This window comes from Thunnus maccoyii, chromosome 21, assembly GCF_910596095.1.
Source record: "Thunnus maccoyii chromosome 21, fThuMac1.1, whole genome shotgun sequence".
In the NCBI taxonomy this organism is placed as follows: domain Eukaryota; kingdom Metazoa; phylum Chordata; class Actinopteri; order Scombriformes; family Scombridae; genus Thunnus; species Thunnus maccoyii.
Genome location: NC_056553.1, coordinates 3,175,347 through 3,194,438, shown reverse-complemented (window position 1 = coordinate 3,194,438; position 19,092 = coordinate 3,175,347). Strand labels below are relative to the sequence as shown.

At 39.7% G+C, this 19,092-nt stretch overlaps 4 protein-coding genes across 7 annotated transcripts; 2 read left to right on the top strand and 2 right to left on the bottom strand.

The window, feature by feature from the left end:
* Window positions 1-499: 499 nt before the first annotated feature.
* Window positions 500-2,319, bottom strand: LOC121888537 (the record flags this gene model as incomplete). Its single annotated transcript, XM_042400142.1, has 2 exons — window positions 500-2,014; window positions 2,143-2,319. Coding segments are annotated over 2 exons (882 nt in total), but the record flags the coding sequence as incomplete, so codon positions are not given.
* LOC121888324 (NACHT, LRR and PYD domains-containing protein 1b allele 3-like) lies at window positions 2,237-11,398 on the top strand. Of its 3 annotated transcripts, none has more exons than XM_042399781.1 (3): window positions 2,237-2,362; window positions 2,476-2,569; window positions 9,079-11,398. In XM_042399781.1, the coding sequence occupies exon 3, from the start codon at window positions 9,178-9,180 to the stop codon at window positions 11,182-11,184; it is 2,007 nt and encodes a 668-aa protein (XP_042255715.1). In that variant the 5' UTR covers window positions 2,237-2,362; window positions 2,476-2,569; window positions 9,079-9,177; the 3' UTR covers window positions 11,185-11,398. The 3 variants fall into 3 exon arrangements, with proteins under 3 accessions (XP_042255715.1, XP_042255713.1, XP_042255716.1); XM_042399782.1 differs by lacking the exons at window positions 2,237-2,362; window positions 2,476-2,569 and adding exons at window positions 6,807-7,047; window positions 7,179-7,250; XM_042399779.1 differs by having other exon boundaries at window positions 2,237-2,569.
* LOC121888327 (GTPase IMAP family member 7-like) lies at window positions 11,221-14,108 on the bottom strand. The gene is made up of 3 exons (XM_042399787.1): window positions 13,797-14,108; window positions 13,270-13,450; window positions 11,221-11,912 (listed from the first exon to the last, which is right to left on the bottom strand). The coding sequence occupies exons 1-3, from the start codon at window positions 13,803-13,805 to the stop codon at window positions 11,326-11,328; spliced, it is 777 nt and encodes a 258-aa protein (XP_042255721.1). The 5' UTR covers window positions 13,806-14,108; the 3' UTR covers window positions 11,221-11,325.
* An 882-nt stretch (window positions 14,109-14,990) lies between these two features.
* Window positions 14,991-19,084, top strand: LOC121888325 (NACHT, LRR and PYD domains-containing protein 1b allele 3-like). 2 transcript variants are annotated; one of them, XM_042399783.1, is made up of 2 exons: window positions 14,991-15,069; window positions 17,096-19,084. In XM_042399783.1, the coding sequence occupies exon 2, from the start codon at window positions 17,170-17,172 to the stop codon at window positions 19,021-19,023; it is 1,854 nt and encodes a 617-aa protein (XP_042255717.1). In that variant the 5' UTR covers window positions 14,991-15,069; window positions 17,096-17,169; the 3' UTR covers window positions 19,024-19,084. The 2 variants fall into 2 exon arrangements, with proteins under 2 accessions (XP_042255717.1, XP_042255718.1); XM_042399784.1 differs by lacking the exon at window positions 14,991-15,069 and adding an exon at window positions 15,873-15,978.
* Window positions 19,085-19,092: the final 8 nt, after the last annotated feature.

Genomic DNA, 19,092 nt, shown 5'->3' with positions numbered 1-19,092 from the left:
TTTGGGCCCACCCCTAGTAAGTACACAACAAAATAGATAACAGGTCTAGTTTTAGACATTTTAATGCAGAATAGTTACATATTAAAGCTTTGAGATGTGTTGACTAACTTCAAACTCCTCAGTTTGCACAGTAGAAAGAGTCTATCTTGTGATTTTTTGTAAATGTAATCCAACATGCTCAGAAAAGGTGAAGGCTTGACCCAAAACAGTCCCAACATATTTAAAGGAGCTCACTTGCTCCACCTCCTGGCTGTTGACCGTCACAGGCTTAAATAAAGAGTTTGGCAGATTGTTCTTATTACTGTCTGTGTACATGCCTTTACCTTTAAACACATTTAATAAAAGATGAGAACTGTCAAACCACTTTGTTAGTTCTGTCACATAGTCAGTGTAAATCTGCAAATAAATCCAGTGTGTGTAGACTGATACATTTAAAACAATAAGTCTACTGTCTACCTTCAGTCATAGTACATGAGGATAATAGTTGTGACAAGAAATAGTTGTTTGATTGATGAAGCAACAACATCTATAAACAGTATATTTATAGTACTGAGTTTGTGTATTTATAGTGAAGTAATCCTTCAACCCAACCACAGTTCAAACTGATTTTTATACATTCAGAGTCCAGCAGATGGTGATATTTCACCAGTAATACCACAGTTAACTGATCCTCTACTTGAGTGAACAGGTTTGGTTTCAGACTAAAAATACAGGATGAAGAAAGAAAATAAAAATTTTACTTTACAAATTACTAACCCATGTGCCTCACTACCCTCACAAAACTAAACTCTCACCTCACAAAGCAGGATGTTCATGTATATTCAGGTTAAATAAAAAGGAGCAGAGATTTTATCTCCTAGAACATATTTAGACCATAAAATCTCATGACAAGGTCCCTTCAGTAGCTTTTCTGGAGCTTTCAATCACATCACACAGTCCTCCTCAGCAGATGTAATTTGTACAGTTGCCTTGATTTTTTTTCTCTGAATACTTGAAAGAGACTGGCCACATTGACTTAAAAGTTGAAGAGGAAGATCGTGTAATAGAATCAAAAGCTTCTCTGAATAGTTTCTTCTTTCTTTCTTTTTCTTTTCACTCATCAAGGTGAGACAACTACTGAAAATAAATAACCAGGATCTTGTAAAAATTCATACATTACTTACAGTATACAGAAAATTCTGATAAATTCTCTGAGCTCAATGCACACAAGGAACATAATAAAGTTATTTATTTCCACATCAGTTACAGGACGATCAGTTTATAACCACCAGGTCAACATAAAGTGTATTTCCCGCCTTTTCATTGTGCTTCACATCAACCCAAGATGTTTACAGAGGAAGGGGTCGACCTCACAGAGAAACTTAATCATCTCTGAACTCGCAGCTTCACCTTTCTTCCTCACCGTATCGATGACAAAACGAGCCTTTTTTCTTTTGTTTTGCATCCCTTCCGCTGACTCCCTCTCAGAGTCAGTTATCACCTTTTTCTCAAACATCTTGTCCAGCAGACTACTGAGAACAGGTCCTGATATCCCATCGATGAAGCAGGTTCGTATGTCCATCAGCCTCTCGTTTGAAGGGAGGGTCAGAGTGCGCCTTTGTCCAGTGGACAAAAGAGAAACCTGCCTTTCCCAGACACAGGTGGAGCTGTTCTTATCTTTCAAAAAGAGTTGAATATTGTTCATGATTGTGTTCAATTTCACCTCGAATGATGGGAAGCAGTTGATGTAGGACTCCTCATCAAATTCTGCTTCTGTTGGTTGAACTAGAACTGAGTCGTCTTCAGGACTAGTGGACAGTGTGTACTCCTGCTTTGGGAGCAGTTTACAGTGTGGGGGTGTCCTGATGTACTTCTCATCTCCATTTGATTCCATCCACTTGCGCAGCACATCACGCAGCACGATGTTCTTTGGTAGCAACAACACATTGAGGAAAGATTCTGGATCAGGATAAGTCGGGGGTCTGTAGAACAGCAGCACCAGCGCTCGGACTGGGTCAGGAGGAGAGTCTTCATCCTTGACGTTACCAAAAGGAGAAAACCCTGTGATGTTTATAATGACGTGAGTTTCTGTTATCTGATGAGGAGTAATAAAGTCGATGCCCTCATCATCCACATGAGCAACTGACAAGAATTCACATCCACCTGTGGAGCGGATCTCACAGTGTGGGAGATGAAGCTGACACACAGACTGCTGGAGACATTTGATGTCAAACAGGGGTCCTGCAGGCTTCTTGTGATGTTGGGCCAGTAGCCTGCGGTTCCAAGAAACAATCCTGTAAACCACGTCCCCTTCTCCCTCCATGTGAAACACCAGACGTGTCACACTGCACTGATACAGGCCTGGACGGGAGAAGTGGAAGCTGTAAGTTTCCTCATTTTCATCAACAGTGATATCAGGCATAAACTCCTCAAAGTTGTCTTTTAACAACATGTTAGGTAAACTTTCAGCTCTTGTAAAGTTCTTGTTCTTTGCAGAAGGTATTTGACTAAATGCAGGCACACTGTGAGAACGAGGCAAGCAGCTGGAGTGTCTTCTCCTCAAACTGGGATACGAGGAGCAGGTTTGGAGGTGAGACTGGGTTGACAGGGTTTTAGTGACAGAGTGGTTCCCAGCAATAACGGGTGCCTCCATTTCTACCAGGGCTTCACTGTCACATCCTGACTGACTTTCAGATTGCACAGACAAAAGCTTAAATGCCTCATGTACTCCGCCTCCTTCAGTGCAGACAGTGGAGTCCTGGAAGACTGCAGGCCTGCCTTGTGAATGTGTAAAGCCAGCATCATCAAGCTGGATGGGCAGAGAGTAGCTGAGAAAACTTAAATGAGAGTTGGAGCCATAAATGGAGTCATCATATTTGTAATCATCAACTGAATCATTGTCAGGAAATTTTCCAGAGGAGTTGGTGGAGAGTAGGGGAGTGGATGGACCAGTTATTGCATGCTGATCCATTACCCTGGTATTATCCAGATTTAATTGTATTCCTGAATCTGAGTGAGTTCTGGATTCAAAGGTATTGTGATAATTATCTCTGCAAATCCTGGACAGAGCGCCCCTGATCATTCTGGCTGCTCTGCTGAAACATGACGCTTCTCTTTCTGCTCTTCTATGTTCCACAGCTGGTGGCCTCATGGTGACCTGGTTGTAATTATCAGTGTCCCACCTAATAAGTGCCCCTCGCTCTACTGTACTGTTGATGTCAGGAGATGTCTGTGCTCTTCTTCCTTTACTTTTTGAGACAAAAGTTGGACTCCCTGGTGATTCACCTCTGTGTCCAGTCATTCTTTTACTCATCTCAGAGTTTTTAGACATATTCGAACTGCTCCCGTACCCTGAAATAAAGTAGAGGATGTAAAAATAATCTCTTTCTTGCCTCAATACGTCACACCCCTTGTGGATTTGCCCTTATCAAAAAGACCTTGTGTTCACTAAAAGAGTCTCCAAATGTCCTTTTTAGAAATCTGCCTGGACTATTTCATGAAAAGAAATCTGCTAAAAATATAAAAATATAATAGCGCTTTTTAATACAATACTGTCATGGGAAATCTTCAGATGGGCCGATAAGTCTTCAGGTCTCCTACAACTGAGTATTAAACTCAAAGAATTATATGTAGAATCAGACTGTTTACTCAAGGGGAATAAGTCTCCACAATAAACTCCAGTACACCACCGCCACCCACTATGACCTCAGTAATAAACATGTCAATGTCAACTGAAAATGTATAAACTTTGAGTGAAGAAATAATATTATAGTTGATGGTAAATGGCATTTACATAGGGCTTTGCAATGTTTCTGCTGCTCATTCACACAGCAAGCTACCATGCAGAGTGCTGGCACAACCATCGGGAGCAATTTTGAGTTCAGTATCTTGTCCAGGGACACTTTGACATGTGGACAAGAGACGCTAGGTATCGAACCACTGACCATCAGATTAGTGGATAACCTGCTCTACCTCCTGAACCACAGCCACCCCCTTTAATTGAATGTTCATATAGTTCATGCAGTGTTAGTGATTTGTTTCTAATTGTATTTTCACGTAGAAGTCCAACTCATTTGCACAGGTACTTGTCCAGTGCAATCAGCAAGGGAAACAATCAAAAGTCAAAAAAGCTTTTGCACTCTGAACAGACATTTCAGTCTCTTTAAGTCAGACTCAAGTATGAGATACTCTGTTTAAGATAAAGATTCATCTATGGAGTTAAAGCAAGGTCCATGTCCATTCTTAATAATAACCTACAGTGATCACAATCTGAGTAACAAGCTATCACAGACGAACTGTTAAAGGCCACATTACAGGTAAAGTTAAGTCATCAAAATAACCCAAAAAATGTCACTAAGGTTACATTTGTAAGTTGTTCTGTTATATGTTTAACTGATGCAATAAAAGGTGACCAACAAACAGGTCTACAAGGTTTGTAAAAGCTACTGTGTCTCAAATTATGACTAATGAGAAAAATCAGAAATGATGTGAAGATAAACTGATACATAAATGTACATCCTATAATCTACATTTCTGACAAACTCACAAACACAAATTATGAGCATATAAGCATTATTTAGCTAATATTTCAAATGTTAACACATCGGTTTTATATCTGACTTACCTGCGAGCTGCACAGGATGAGTTCAGTCTTCAAACAATGTTAAAAAAGATCAAATGCCAGAGATGGTTTGTCAACTTGTGGTTTTCAAACCTCTGTCTATTTTTTGTTCCTCCTCCTACTTTCAAAATTAAACATTATGCACTTGATAGTCTAAATGAAACTTGAAAGCTCAGCATTCTCATTACCCTTTAGCTTCCCTTTCTATGAATCAGTTTAACATATATTCAACCAAAAACAAAACCTAATATTTCTCTGTGTAATTTGAGCTGTTGTGTGTCTGCGGTGTATTTACTTGTTTTTCACACATGATTTCAGACCAGTTGGAGAAGTAAAACCTGTGACTTTCTGTGTCTGCTGCTGTTTCTACTGTATTTCATAAAGTTTTGGGGAGAAAAACTCCAGCAACTGAAAAGTGCTGTGTCCAGATACTTTATAGTTGAAGGTGGTTTCTGTGGGCAGATGTATATATGAAATGTGATTGTCTCAGCTGATCTAAGAAATGTTAAAATAAACCAAACCAAAACATGTCTTATTTGTTAAAAGAAAAAAGTTAAATGAAAATTAGTTAATAACAGGAACTATCAGCGTGTAGTGTCTGTTGTTTCTCTTCAGAGACGTTGAGTTATTAGTTACTTTGTTTGTTCTTTTGGTTTCCTGTGTTACTACTTTTGGTCATTTGGTTTGGATCATTCATAATATTTGGGTTGTATCTCTAACGGACTGTCTTGCATTATTAGTTAGCTTATAGTGTTGTGTACTTAAATTTATACATATGTTTATTCCTGGACAGGTTAATGTAGGCTGGTTTGTATTAAGAGGATTATTTGTTCCCTTCTGCGTTCTTGTCCTCCTCCCCAGCCTGTTCTTCCCTCCACACCAACCCTGCATCAAGTTCGTTAGTCCTGCCCTGCTGTGTTTTCTACATTCCTTTAATTACATAGGATAATTAAAGAAGATGTTGACTTTGTGTTGCTGATTAGGTGGACTGTATGTCTGCTAACAAATGATGTTCACAGCAACCGAAACATTTTAAATAGCTAAGTATAGTAGTATATTGTCTTTAACTAAAATTTGTGTTCAGGAACATATCGAACACTTTGGTTACGGAAACTTTTCGGGATGCTTAAGACTTTTCCAATGTGTGTGTTTTCCTTTGCAGATTGCAGATTCTCAAGCACAGCAAACATCAGCAACACCTTGCCAGTCCCTCAACTCTCCTTTGTTGGAATTTCTTTTATTATAGTTTGTTGTTATTTTTTGGGTGTATTGGTTTAACAATACAAGGTTCCTAGTGTTCATAAATTATTTTTGAGAAAAAAAACAAATAATGAATATCACCATGTTCCTTATTCTTTCCAGTTTGTCTTTGTGTACTTCTTTCCAGCTGACATTTTGACATTATTCCTGATTCTTTTTTAAATTTACATATATATTAACAACATACACCTAACTTACGTCACACAATGATAAACACAATATATTTCGAAGGTTAGGTTTATTCTCTCAACAACTAATCATTCAGATTTTTATAATATTTAGAAGAATGATGAAAATTTGGAATGGTATTTTCTACTCTGGAGTTATTTTAGATGTGTGAGCATGATGGTCACTGACCCACTGACTGACTAAGGGATGCAAAGAGATGCTGTACACTGCCAAGCAGCCTCAGCTTCCTCTCTCAGTAATGCTGATAATGCTATTTTTCAAGGAAGAGAGGACACTTTTCTCCTTTCACTTGATTAAATTACTGCAGCTTGAATTCACAATATCAATGTGGAATACTGCAAAAGAGGTGGGGGTGATTGTGTGTTTGTAATGATTTGTTTGGAGATACAATAAAAGGCATTATTTTCAACATGTTTGTGATAATTACCTACCTACTTTAAAAGCCATATTCATACTATTCATAATACATGTGCATGTAGACTAAGCAGTCCTTTATTCAAATATATCTTTTCGCTGAACTACTCATGCTTTGACAAATATTCTTCAATCATAAAATGAAGTTAATGTGTCATGATTCTCTTCCATTTAATTTGTCCAGATTATTCAACAAATTATTTATCCAATCATATAAAAAATGCTTAATTTAGACTATCCTAAATCCTAGTGGTGGCAGGTTTGACCATGCAAACATGACAGACAGCTGGCTTGACCGCAGTAGGGAAACATGGATGCAATTGAGGGAATTGGGATGTACCCAATTTTTCTGTTTGCTTTTGCACACCAGCCACCCAATCCTAAACTCTGATATCTGTTCCTGCCTGTTAGCCTACCTACCTGTTTTATGATACCTGATCCTCCACCATAGCTGCTTCCTGTTCCTGCTTATCTGCTTGTTGATTCCTGCCAGTGTTTTGACTTGCTGTCTGTTTCCGACCTGTCTGCCTGCATTTCTCCTCTGGATTTGTTTACCTGTTTGGACTGCCTCCTTGTTGCTGACTGTAAGCCTGTTTATTTAAACATTGATTTGTTAAAGTCCTTTTTAGCACTTATTCTGCCTGGGTGTCTACATTTGGGTCCTCCTCCTGTTGCCCGATACACACTCATGACTCATCTGTGTGTAAAACTGTAGGTATTTACAGATACGACCAGAGTCTAGGTTCAGAGGAGCAGTTTATAACTAGAACAGACCACAGACCAAGAGGTAAGTTAACCTATTTGAGTTAAAGAGATATATTTCCAACTTAGATTCTTTTAAGTTATTTAATTTCTCTTTGAGTTGACTCGGTTCTTAGTCATCATTTTATCTTAGTTGGGTATATTTAAGAGTTCAGCTCAACCTTCCTGTTAGTTTACTTAACCAGTACCATAAGTTTTGAATTTACAGTAACACAACCCATTTGCATTACCAATTCTACACGAAATAAATGAGAATACAGCATCAAAATTACAGAACTCAAAATTTCGCTGGATCAGTATATGATCTATAAACTCAAATGTGTGTAAGTAAGTCCTTTACAAGTCCAAATGAGTTCTGCGTGTTGCAGCAAAATCCTGAAGAACAATTTTTTATATAATTTTGAGCCCATGTTTCTCATGTTCAGAAAATCAATTACAAAATTAGCACTGAAATAAAGTTGTTTCTGTGATATGCAGTATGTTTTTGTGATTACATAGGACTCTTCAATGAATTCCTTTGCTTGCAATTTTTCCCAATTCCTGCAATTTTACCGCAATAAGAGCATATAAAACATCACAAACTGCATTGCATTTTTTGAGAAAAGAAAACAAAGAACCTTGGAGCTGAGTGTGTAACTTTTAAATATAAATGAATGTCCATTACATTAATCTCTCTGTATTTCACAGCATACAGAGTTTTAAATCTGGTGTCTGGTATGGCATTCCCATGCTGGCACACCAGTAGTGATGCATTTTGTGTCAACTAGCAATGACTGGTTTGCCAGAGCTGAAGGGTGCCCATAGAGCATGTGCACCAGAGACTTCCACTGGCTGAACTGGCTACTTTCTGGTTAGCTGTCCATTAACTTTAAGGGGGATAAAATAATTTAATTGTGCAGCTCTTCTAGACTTTCCAAACTTTATCAGACTGAATGAATCAAATTCTGAGTGAAATGAATCATTTTGTGGAGGTTGTGATGCTCAAAACAATTTATCCACTGTTTTACAGCTGCAACAGTAGTGACGGGGACCAGCTCACACATGTACACATAGAACTGGACTTACATCCAGATAACTACTGTTTACTCTCACTGCCAGAGGGGGAGACAAAAGTTCTGCACTGCAGGTTTAACGTTAACATTAATTAACTTAATAACTAATGTTATTTAATTTGCTGACATTACATTTATTGTTGGTTTAACCTTTTATTTGTTTAAGGTTGTATTAAACTAGGTGACACTAGTTGGTAATTACTTTTAATACAGGGACACTATGGAGCAACTACACAATAATAATTGCTTTAAATAATTGCTGTATTGCTTACATCAGTAACTTTTGGAAACACAGCGGTAGGTAGTTTCAGTTAAGATCAGTTGAGAAACACAAAACGCTAATCTGCAAGTAAAACCACACCACTTGCATGCTTATTGGGATTTAAGTTTATACAAATGATTTCCTACTCTGTCTTGTTCTTTTGTTATATGCCAAACATGGATCTGCAGTAAAGAACATGTTAAGTGTGTTTGATTCAGGTTTGACGTTTGAGATTCACCCAGTAACACAGCAGTAATGTGGCTAAATGGATGGTGACACAATTTTCTTTTTTTGTTTTTTTTTACCTTCCATCTAGGACTTTCAATTATTTTAAATATGTATTTTCTTGTGTCATTTGTTGTTTTAACCCACATGATTTAAACAGCCAATGAAATATTTTCCCTTTTAATTACATGTAAAACTATGTAATATTCTCTATTGTTTTTATATTATAACAGGCCACTTGATTGAATATATTGTAAACACCAATGGATGAATGCACAGATACATTAATAATAACATTCTCCTCTTGATTTCAGGCTCAAGCAACAGGTGAATAACACAGGAGCCAAAAAGAAGATTGTGAAGAAACTATTTTTAAACAGCTTTTAAGAGGAACACATTCACATCAAGAGAAGATGAAAAGTAGAAAGAGTGAAGAGCAGCAGTCATGCTCTGCTCAGAACAAAGGAGGAGTTTTCTTTCACCCTGACGTAAAGGCCAAGAAAAGGCGGCTTGAATACCGAGAAAAATCAACTAACACAAATCCAAAAAGTCAAACTCTCTTCACACAAAACAAGACGACTTCAGAGGAGAAAGAATCAGATGTTCATGAATCAAATGAGGGTGCTTCGTATAGCTGTAGCACTTCCAACACTGAAATTGCAGATGAAGAAGAGGGAGAGGAGCTACTCGGCAATGTTGGACAATTAAGTATCGAGCACACTTCATTTGTTGTTCAAGACATAAAATCAAGTATCGAGAGAGTCCCTTCCTCAAAGGACTTAGCTCCAACCCCCAGTAACAGACGCAAAGTTTTAGTTCAAACAGTGCTAGTGCTACCAGACCAGTTACAAGACAACTTGTCCCCCACCTGGAGCAGTGAATCTAAAGGTGAAGAGGGGGAGGCATCCATCCTCTCCGCCCTAAATTCACGATCAAGTGGATATTCTTCATGTGGGGATTCTGAATATCTGTCTGGGCTAACTCCCACAACTTACTACACATCACCACAACTCCCAGTCAGCTTTAGCGGACTATATAGACAATATTTTTCTAAAGATCCCCCTGTGCCCTCAGTAACTCACTCAGGACACCCACGGGACCTTAGCGGACACTTTTCAGCTACAAACACCCTGCCAGCCCATTCACACCTCCAACTCTCCTCCACAGATTCCTCTTGGACCAGGAAAATGTCAAACCACTTACCTCACTTTCACAGTATTCCTTCACTGAGCAAAATCGACTTTGCAAAGAACAACTGTACTCGAGCAATAAGTTTACCTAACATGTTGTTAAAAGACAACTTTGAGGAGTTTACACCTGATATCACTGTTGATGAAAATGAGGAAACCTACAGCTTCCACTGGTCCCGTCCAGGCCTGTACCAGTGCAGTGTGACACGTCTGGTGTTTCACATGGAGGGGGAAGGGGACGTGGTTTACAGGATTGTCTCTTGGAACCGCAGACTACTGGCCCAACATCACAAGAAGCCTGCGGGACCCCTGTTTGACATCAAATGTCTCCAGCAGTCTGTGTGTCAGCTTCATCTCCCACACTGTGAGATCCGCTCCACAGGTGGATGTGAATTCTTGTCAGTTGCTCATGTGATTGATGAGGGCATCGAGTTTATTACTCCTCATCAGATAACAGAAACTCATGTCATTATAAACATCACAGGGTTTTCTGGTTTCGGTAATGTCAAGGATGAAGACTCTCCTCCTGACCCGGTCCGAGCGCTGGTGCTGCTGTTCTACAGACCCCCGACTGATCCTGATCCAGAATCTCTCATCAATGTGTTGTTGCTACCAAAGAACGTCGTGCTGCGTGATGTGCTGCGCATGAGGAAGAAGTTAGTTGGAGATGAGAGGTACATCGAGACACCTGCACACTGTAAACTGCTCCCAAAGCAGGAGTACACACTGTCCACTAGTCCTGAAGACGACTCAGTTCTAGTTCAACCAACAGAAGCAGAATTTGATGAGGAGTCCTACGACAACTACTTCCCATCATTCCAGGTGAATTTAAAAACAGTCATGAAAAATATTAAGCTGTTTTTGAAAGACACCAAAAGCTCCCACTGTGTCTGGGAAAGACATGTTTGTCTTTTGTCCACTGGAGTAAGAAGGACCTGTGGGCCGAGTGCTCTGACCCTCCCTTCAAACGAGAGGCTGATGGACATACGGACCTGCTTCATCGATGGGATATCAGGACCTGTTCTCAAAAGTCTGCTGGACAAGATGTTTGAGAAAAAGGTGATAACTGACTCTGAGAGGGAGTCAGCGGACGAGATGCAAAACAAAAGCGACAAGGCTCGTTTTGTCATCGACACAGTGAGGAAGAAAGGTGAAGCTGCGAGTTCAGAGATGATTGATTTTCTCTGTGAGGTCGACCCCTTCCTCTGTGAACATCTTGGGTTGATCTGAAGCACAATGAAGAGGCGGGAAATACACTTTATGTTGACCTGGTGGTTAGAAACTGATCATCCATTGATCTTGATCAATATATAACTATATACAAAGAAATCACATCCAAAACTTTATTGATCTGGTCTGATACATGCACACTTATTGATTCTGATATTTATTTAACATCGTGTTCACTGTCTGCATGAGCTCTGTCACTTGATGTTGACGTGGGGCTTTGTTCTCAAAAACAACACACCTTCCGCCACAATGTTCAACTATGTTCTCGAGTTCAGTATTACAGTCCTGCAAAAAATCCTCCAAGTTCATGTCTGCATGCTGCAGATCTTCTCCACGGGTAAACAGGATGACTTTTTGTTCTTTAGCTCTGATACCAAAAGCTTCTTCAAACTTTCTCAGTATGTCTCTCTCACCATCTGTGAATCTACAAATATGTAACACAAGTAAAAACATACAAGGCTCTGACTGAAGGAGCTGTTTGCACTTTGTGACATGTTGGTTCGTCACTGATGATTTGATTTCATCATTAAAGATGTCTGGGGTATCAATGACACACACACGTGCACCGTTTATCTCAGTTTCTGCCTCCTGACACTCTGTGGTGACCGGCACTGAACTGGCTCTTGACAAGAACTGTTTCTTTCTGAGGATTGTGTTTCCGCTCGCACTCTTTCCAGTCCCAGACATTCCCAGCAGAACAAGGTTCACTTTGTTGTCAGAGTGATTTCCTGCATTGGTGTAGAACAAAAAGATTAAGTTTGTTATAATAATTCACAACTGTTCAGACACATCTTGAAAACCCTGATCTCACCTTTTAAAGTCTTCTTGAGGTCAATGAAGAACTCTTTGATATATTTGCCCCCTGAATAAAAAGACCAAATAAGAGTTTATGTGAGTTGCTATAAAAGTTTTTGTCTGGTTGAATTAATTACCCTTCACTACACATAGAAACACACATTTGACTTTAAGTTGGCAAAATGCCACTGAGAAAGATTGTGGCTTACCTGTATTCTTTATATGAGTGGGTAGTTGTACAACAGATCTATAATGCAGAAGCAGAATCATCTTAACTGACCAGGAAGCTTTTTGTAGAATCAGTTCATTGTTGGTGTAATAATAATAATAATAATAATAATAATAATAATAATAATAATAATAATAATATCAGTGCTTTATTCAAAGAATCTCCACTTCCCAGGAAAATAACTGAAATCTTCCTTCTTGTGAAAACAAACACAACAGAATTTCTAAAACAACTGAAAATCCATGTGCTTTAATTTTCTCTTTTAATCCAAATTGGTTCCCCTTTACTTTGACAGCACTGTATTACTGACACAAATCAATTGACAATAGACATAAACAAATCAACCTTTTAAAATCTTCTCTGGATCAGTGGAGTGCTTTTCACTACATCCATCACTTTAATAGGCTACAGGCCCAGATTGGCCATCGGGAACACTGAGCCTGCCTAATCAAAATGCAAAATTATTAAGGTAAATCACAGCAAAAACAGCACAGCACAGCCACATCCATTCAGATCTGTAGGCATGAAGTCCCCCCTCCCTTTCATTGCTTTTGACCTGATGGTAAGATCCATGTCTATCGTGACACCCGATTGATCCAACACACGTAGCCTCCTGTATCAACAACATCATAGCCTGAAAACTTTCCAGTCTGTGCGCAAAACACAGTTATGAAGGGTTTTCCCTGCTATTGTAACACTATCGTGTTTTGGCTTGATTCTGCTGCTGCTTCTGTCCTCTCCTCTGCTCTCTGTGTTTGACCTAGGGCGAGGTTCAGCTCCTCACACACACACACACACACACACACACACACACACACACACACACACACACACACACACACACACACACAGAGCAGACAGCAGAGAGGACTTGGGCCACAAACATTAACTGGGAACTGTCAGTATCTGGCTTGGAGTAGGTGGGAATGGCTGAGTAGCTGGCATGTATGCAGTTGCTGAGAAAAAGATTAAACTGATACATTACAGTCTGTAGATGTGACTGTTGTAGTATTTTGGAGCAAGACTGCTTATGACTATGAATAGGTCTAAATGATAATTACCGTTTTGCCCGGCAAAGCGGCTGTTGAACCCAGTTGTCATGCTGGAGTCACAGCTGTCCTGGGTCGTCTTGTGGTACAGAAGCTTTTCACCTGCTCCTCCGGCCTGTCTGATCTTATCAGAAATGTGAATCTTCTGCTCCTCATAGATGCATTGCAGATGAACATTCTGCAAGTGCTCAATCTACCAAGTAGAAAACAAGAAAATACAGTAGTAACCTGCCAAAATTGCCTTGAAGGAATGTAATGGAAATATCTTAAAATAAATTACATCACATCACACTGAGGACAGATGTTATACATTTATACCCATTAATTTAAATGAAAGTTATAACGGATCTAAGCAACTGCATTCTGCTGAAGTAAAAATTCATTAGAAAACAGTATTTATGTAAATATGTGACAGAAATGGTCATACAGAAAACAGTGTAAAAAGGCCTCTGAAACATCATCTCAATCAGACCCAAGCTTTTATCAATATCGTTAATCATATCAGGGTTGGGTAAATTCAGACCCTCTTGTGTCCCGACCTGGTTCATCTGGTAGTCTTGCAGAACCTCTTTCAGCTTGTTCACATTTTCACTGTAGCCCACCAGTTGTACTTTGGTCACTGCAGCTTGTCTGGGAACTGGAATGAAGCTGACGTCCACTCTGAGCTCTCGAAGGTTTGCCTCGTTTTTAGTTTTGATCAGGATTTCCTTCACTCTGTCTAGATCTGGAGAGACAGCTGTGGCTCCCTGCAGCTGCACAGTGACTTCACTCAGCTCTCTCAGCACTGCTGCCTCAGCCTCATCCAGGGCAGCAGAGGACAAACTCGACAGTACCAGGTCTGACCCAACATCTAAGGCAACAGGATTTCTGAGGCTCTGCTGGAAGCGAGAAGCGAGACTTTATCCACCTGTAACTCCCATCTCTCTGCAGCACCGCCAGAAGCTCCTCCAGGCCCCTTCTCAATATCCCCTCTAACCACTGCCTCCTCTTCATCAAAGTTTAACTCCACCCTGCAGCCAATAGCAGAGAGCTGCTTCTCTAAGACTTTGAATGCTTTAGGGTTGTCTCTCAGGTAATTCAGGAGGAAGATATCTGTCTTGAAAATCTTCTCAAGGCCGTTTGTGCTCTCTTTTCTGAGTGTCTAAAGGAGAAAAGCAACAATAAATACATGAATTAATCTATAGTAATGTAAATCAAATCCATAAAATGATTTTCCATAAAATATAAAAACGATGTCATAAAAAGCTTTGGAGAAGACTCTGCTGGTAAATTCCTCCAAACTGGTTTGACTAGATCATCTGGCTATGACGTTTGTGTTTACCATAATCATGCTAGCTTCAGCCTAGGTTACCTAAGGTCAATAGTGCCCTGTTAGCTCACCTGTGAGTGACTAGTAGATGGCTGATCAGTGGGTTTAGGGTTATGAGGTGAATTGGTTCGTCTCACGGTCAGACGTAGCTCCCCAGGAGGAAGGGAGATATGTGAAACTCCTTCTGCAAAACCCTTTCCTGCTTTATACATCCATGACGTAACCATTGAACTCCTATTTCCTAACTCTCCTATATCCCCGCCCATCTATCCGACGATATGTGCCGCGACGTGAAATACTGTAAACAGTCTGTGAGAGCGACGACGCTACAGTTTGTAGTCTGGTAGTGTAATATGGCTACTAAACATGGTAATGAAATATTAAAATACTTCTCCTCAGTGTTCCTCTTGGCCGACGGGGAACTCCGACATGAGTCCGCTGGGAAGTCGGCTGAAGAGCGGAGAAAGAAAACTCACGGAAATGTGACTTTACCACCACTGCAGGTAAAGAAGGAGACACTGTGGGAACTAGGAAGTATGTTGAAGGTTTATTTAACACGAAGACATCTCACTGTTTTGCGTTGTTGAGGCGTCTTACTGTAAAATACAATGGCAGTGACAGTCTCCTGGGACAGATGACGTACAATGTAAACGCTTGAAAGTAATATAGGCTGCACTCTACACTATTTGCATTTGTGAATGAACCTTGTTGTGAATCTGGTTGAAAAAGGGAGAAATTCAACATTACTTTTGGTCTGTTTTTTGCAACGAAAAAGTGTTAAAATGTCAATAATCTATTTGGGACCATAGACCTTACTTGAAGAGTTTACCAACTTTTATGTAAACAGTGTCAGGGCTCTTGTCAATCAGATGTAATTGTCTTTTTAATATTGCATAGCATATTGCATGCATTTTCAGAAATTCACTGGAGAGGTAAGTTTTATTCAAAGTTTTAAAAATGTACTCCTTTAGGAGGTTTATATGGAATAGGATGTGAAATATGTGTTTTGTAAAAGCTTTATTATCCCAATTTATGTTGTCAGTCCTTAAAGGACACCATGTGGAAATAATGCAAGAATAAATAGTTCAATCAGGAGAGACAAAGTGAATGAAGGAAAAAGAATTGCTTATTACACAGATGATATTGATGACTAGGTGTGGTCAATAGTCTTTGGCGCTTAGACTCTACAGGTCAGATTTTGAATTGAGGGACATCAGTCCTAAGCAGCAGCGAGATAGATCCCCCCTCCCCTCAGTACATCAGTGATGTACTGATGAATCAGCGAAGACTGGGCGAAGATGGGGAGGTGGTGGGACATGCAAAAAATCTCCATGAAAGCACTAAGGCAGAGAGGGAGAAAACCACACAATAATAATAAAAGACCGCCACAATATGATAGGCTGACAATGAAGGTATGTCACCATGTTATTGGTTATCTGTGCCCAGCTGATGTGAACAGCTGACGTCTTAATTGACACCTAAGGGAATGACAGCAAGGAAATTATAATTGAGCATGCGTGAGGGATGCTAATGACAGATAGATTAAACAACAATATTACAGACCTGTGCATGAAAAAGATAGTCTTTCTGACTGAACTTTCCCTAAGCTTCATTTAACTGTGACACCATAAGTTTAAGCTGGACAGTAATAGCAGGATATTTGTCATTCTTACTTATTATTATCATTATTATTATTATTATTAATTGTTATTAATTATTATTGTTAAGCTGTATTTATTCAGGAAATGTCATTGAGATTAAGATCTCTTTTGCAATAGAGACCAGGCTACAAGAACAGGCTAGAGAACAGGCTACATACACAGAGGATCACAATAAGACGGTTCATTCTCTTACAATCATAAAACAGTCATCATACACACTCAGACACACGACTTAAAACAATCACAAACATTCTGAATTTGATCAGCAGTTAGTATGAGCAGCAGACTTACTTCCTGTCTCCAAACAATTTTCAATATAAAAAGATTTCTTCTTTCAAGTTCTAAATTGGTGCACTGTGAGAAGAAAAGTTATGTTTATTTGAACATATATAGTTCAAATATATATATATATATATATATATATATATATATATATATATATATATATATATATATATATATATATATATATATATATAAGCAACCATGAGTTTCAAACTAAAAGGTTCAACAGTGACATTGTCAAATAACTTTAATAATATTAATAATGAACAAAACATCGAATGAGTAAATGTGTAACCCCATGTTTATAAGTTTTTATGTAGACCACATTTTTTATGTTCCTTACAATAATTCTATTATTATGTTACATTTCATCCAGGTGACCTCATTTAGTCTCTGTTATACAATTAATTTGTCTGTTATTGTTTTTAAGCAACATATTTAGAAGACCCAAGAGACAGTTTTGTCATTTTAATTGCGAAAGTATGCAATTTTCTTTCCTGCATTTAGTGAGGCACTTTAACTTAGTGTTATTTTGAATTATCACCAGTAAAGAATGTTGTCCATTCTCTGATTTGTCTTCCAGGGTTAAGAAGCAGTTGAAAAACTACGACAATACAAGAAGATAATCTTGAACAAGATATTAAAAATTGACACTGGATGGAGCCCCTTGGCACCGAAGGGTTAAGAACTTACAACTCAGATCCTGATGAAAATGGAAAAATTCTGCCCACTGGAGGATGGGCCATAGAGGAAACATTTCCCTGTTTGTGTGTATTCCTCTGCACTCCTATTGTGTTCAGATCACCTTTTTTCCCTGTCTTTTTTTACACTGGCAACAGAAGATATAGCAGAGAACTGTGCAGACATCATGAAAATGAGTCACGTCTCTTAGCCCACCAAATAGTGGTGCTGGGAGATTACCTTCGAGAAATATGTGTTAGAGAACAATTTCGACAGCCCTTGTTATGTGCTATTCAAGAAATAGGTGATAGGCTATATGATCCAGGGTCCTTGTTACGTGCCTTTCGAAAACTAGGTGACAGAGCAGAAGATTCACCTACATGGTTCACCTACATTTCACAATTATTCCCCCACACAAAGTACATCATTACTTCTGCTGTTGGCCTTTTACTCCCAAACATTTTCACACGGAAATATGGGGGTCACCATGATGCACCAGAGAAACTTGTTAAAGCCAAGCAAACCTCAGCTGAAAACTCCCTGCCAGCCCTCTCTCACCTCCTACCACCCTCAGATATCTTCAGGAGCAGAAAAGACTCCAGCTGCTTGCCTCGTCCTCACAGCAAGTCCTCACTCAGTCAAATAAACTCTGCAAACAACAAAAACTTAACCCAAGCAAAGAGCTTATCTGACATGTTGTTAAAAGACAGCTTTGAGGAGTTTCCACCTGATATCACTGTTGATGAAAATGAGGAAACCTACAGGTTCCACTGCTCCCGTCCAGGCCTGTACCAGTGCAGTGTGACAAGTCTGGTGTTTCACATGGAGGGAGAAGGGGACGTGGTTTACAGGATTGTCTCTTGGAACCGCAGACTACTGGCCCAACATCACAAAAAGCCTGCAGGACCCCTGTTTGACATCAAATGTCTCCAGCAGTCTGTGTGTCAGCTTCATCTCCCACACTGTGAGATCCGCTCCACAGGTGGATGTGAATTCTTGTCAGTTGCTCATGTGGATGATGAGGGCATCGAGTTTATTACTCCTCATCAGATAACAGAAACTCATGTCATTATAAACATCACAGGGTTTTCTGGTTTCGGTAATGTCAAGGATGAAGACTCTCCTCCTGACCCGGTCCGAGCGATGGTGCTGCTGTTCTACAGACCCCCGACTGATCCTGATCCAGAATCTGTCCTCAATGTGTTGTTGCTACCAAAGAACGTCGTCCTGCGTGATGTGCTGCGCACGAGGAAGAAGTTAGTTGGAGATGAGAGGTACATCGAGACACCTGCACACTGTAAACTGCTCCCAAAGCAGGAGTACACACTGTCCACTAGTCCTGAAGACGACTCAGTTCTAGTTCAACCAACAGAAGCAGAATTTGATGAGGAGTCCTACAACAACTACGTCTCATCATTCCAGGTGAATTTAGAAAAAATCATGAAAAATATTAAGCTGTTTTTGAGAGGCACAAACAGCTCCCAAAGTGTCTGGGAAAGAAAAGTTTGTCTTTTGTCCACTGGAGTAAGAAGGACCTGTGGGCCGAGTGCTCTGATCCTCCCTTCAAACGAGAGGCTGATGGACATACGGACCTGCTTCATCGATGGGATATCAGGACCTGTTCTCAAAAGTCTGCTGGACAAGATGTTTGAGAAAAAGGTGATAACTGACTCTGAGAGGGAGTCAGCGGACGAGATGCAAAACAAAAGCGACAAGGCTCGTTTTGTCATCGACACAGTGAGGAAGAAAGGTGAAGCTGCGAGTTCAGAGATGATTGATTTTCTCTGTGAGGTCGACCCCTTCCTTTGTGAACATCTTGGGTTGATGTGAAACAAACTTTAAAATTGGTACATCACCCTGTAATTGTCAGGAAAGAGGTCTTGGGGGGGGGGGGGGGGG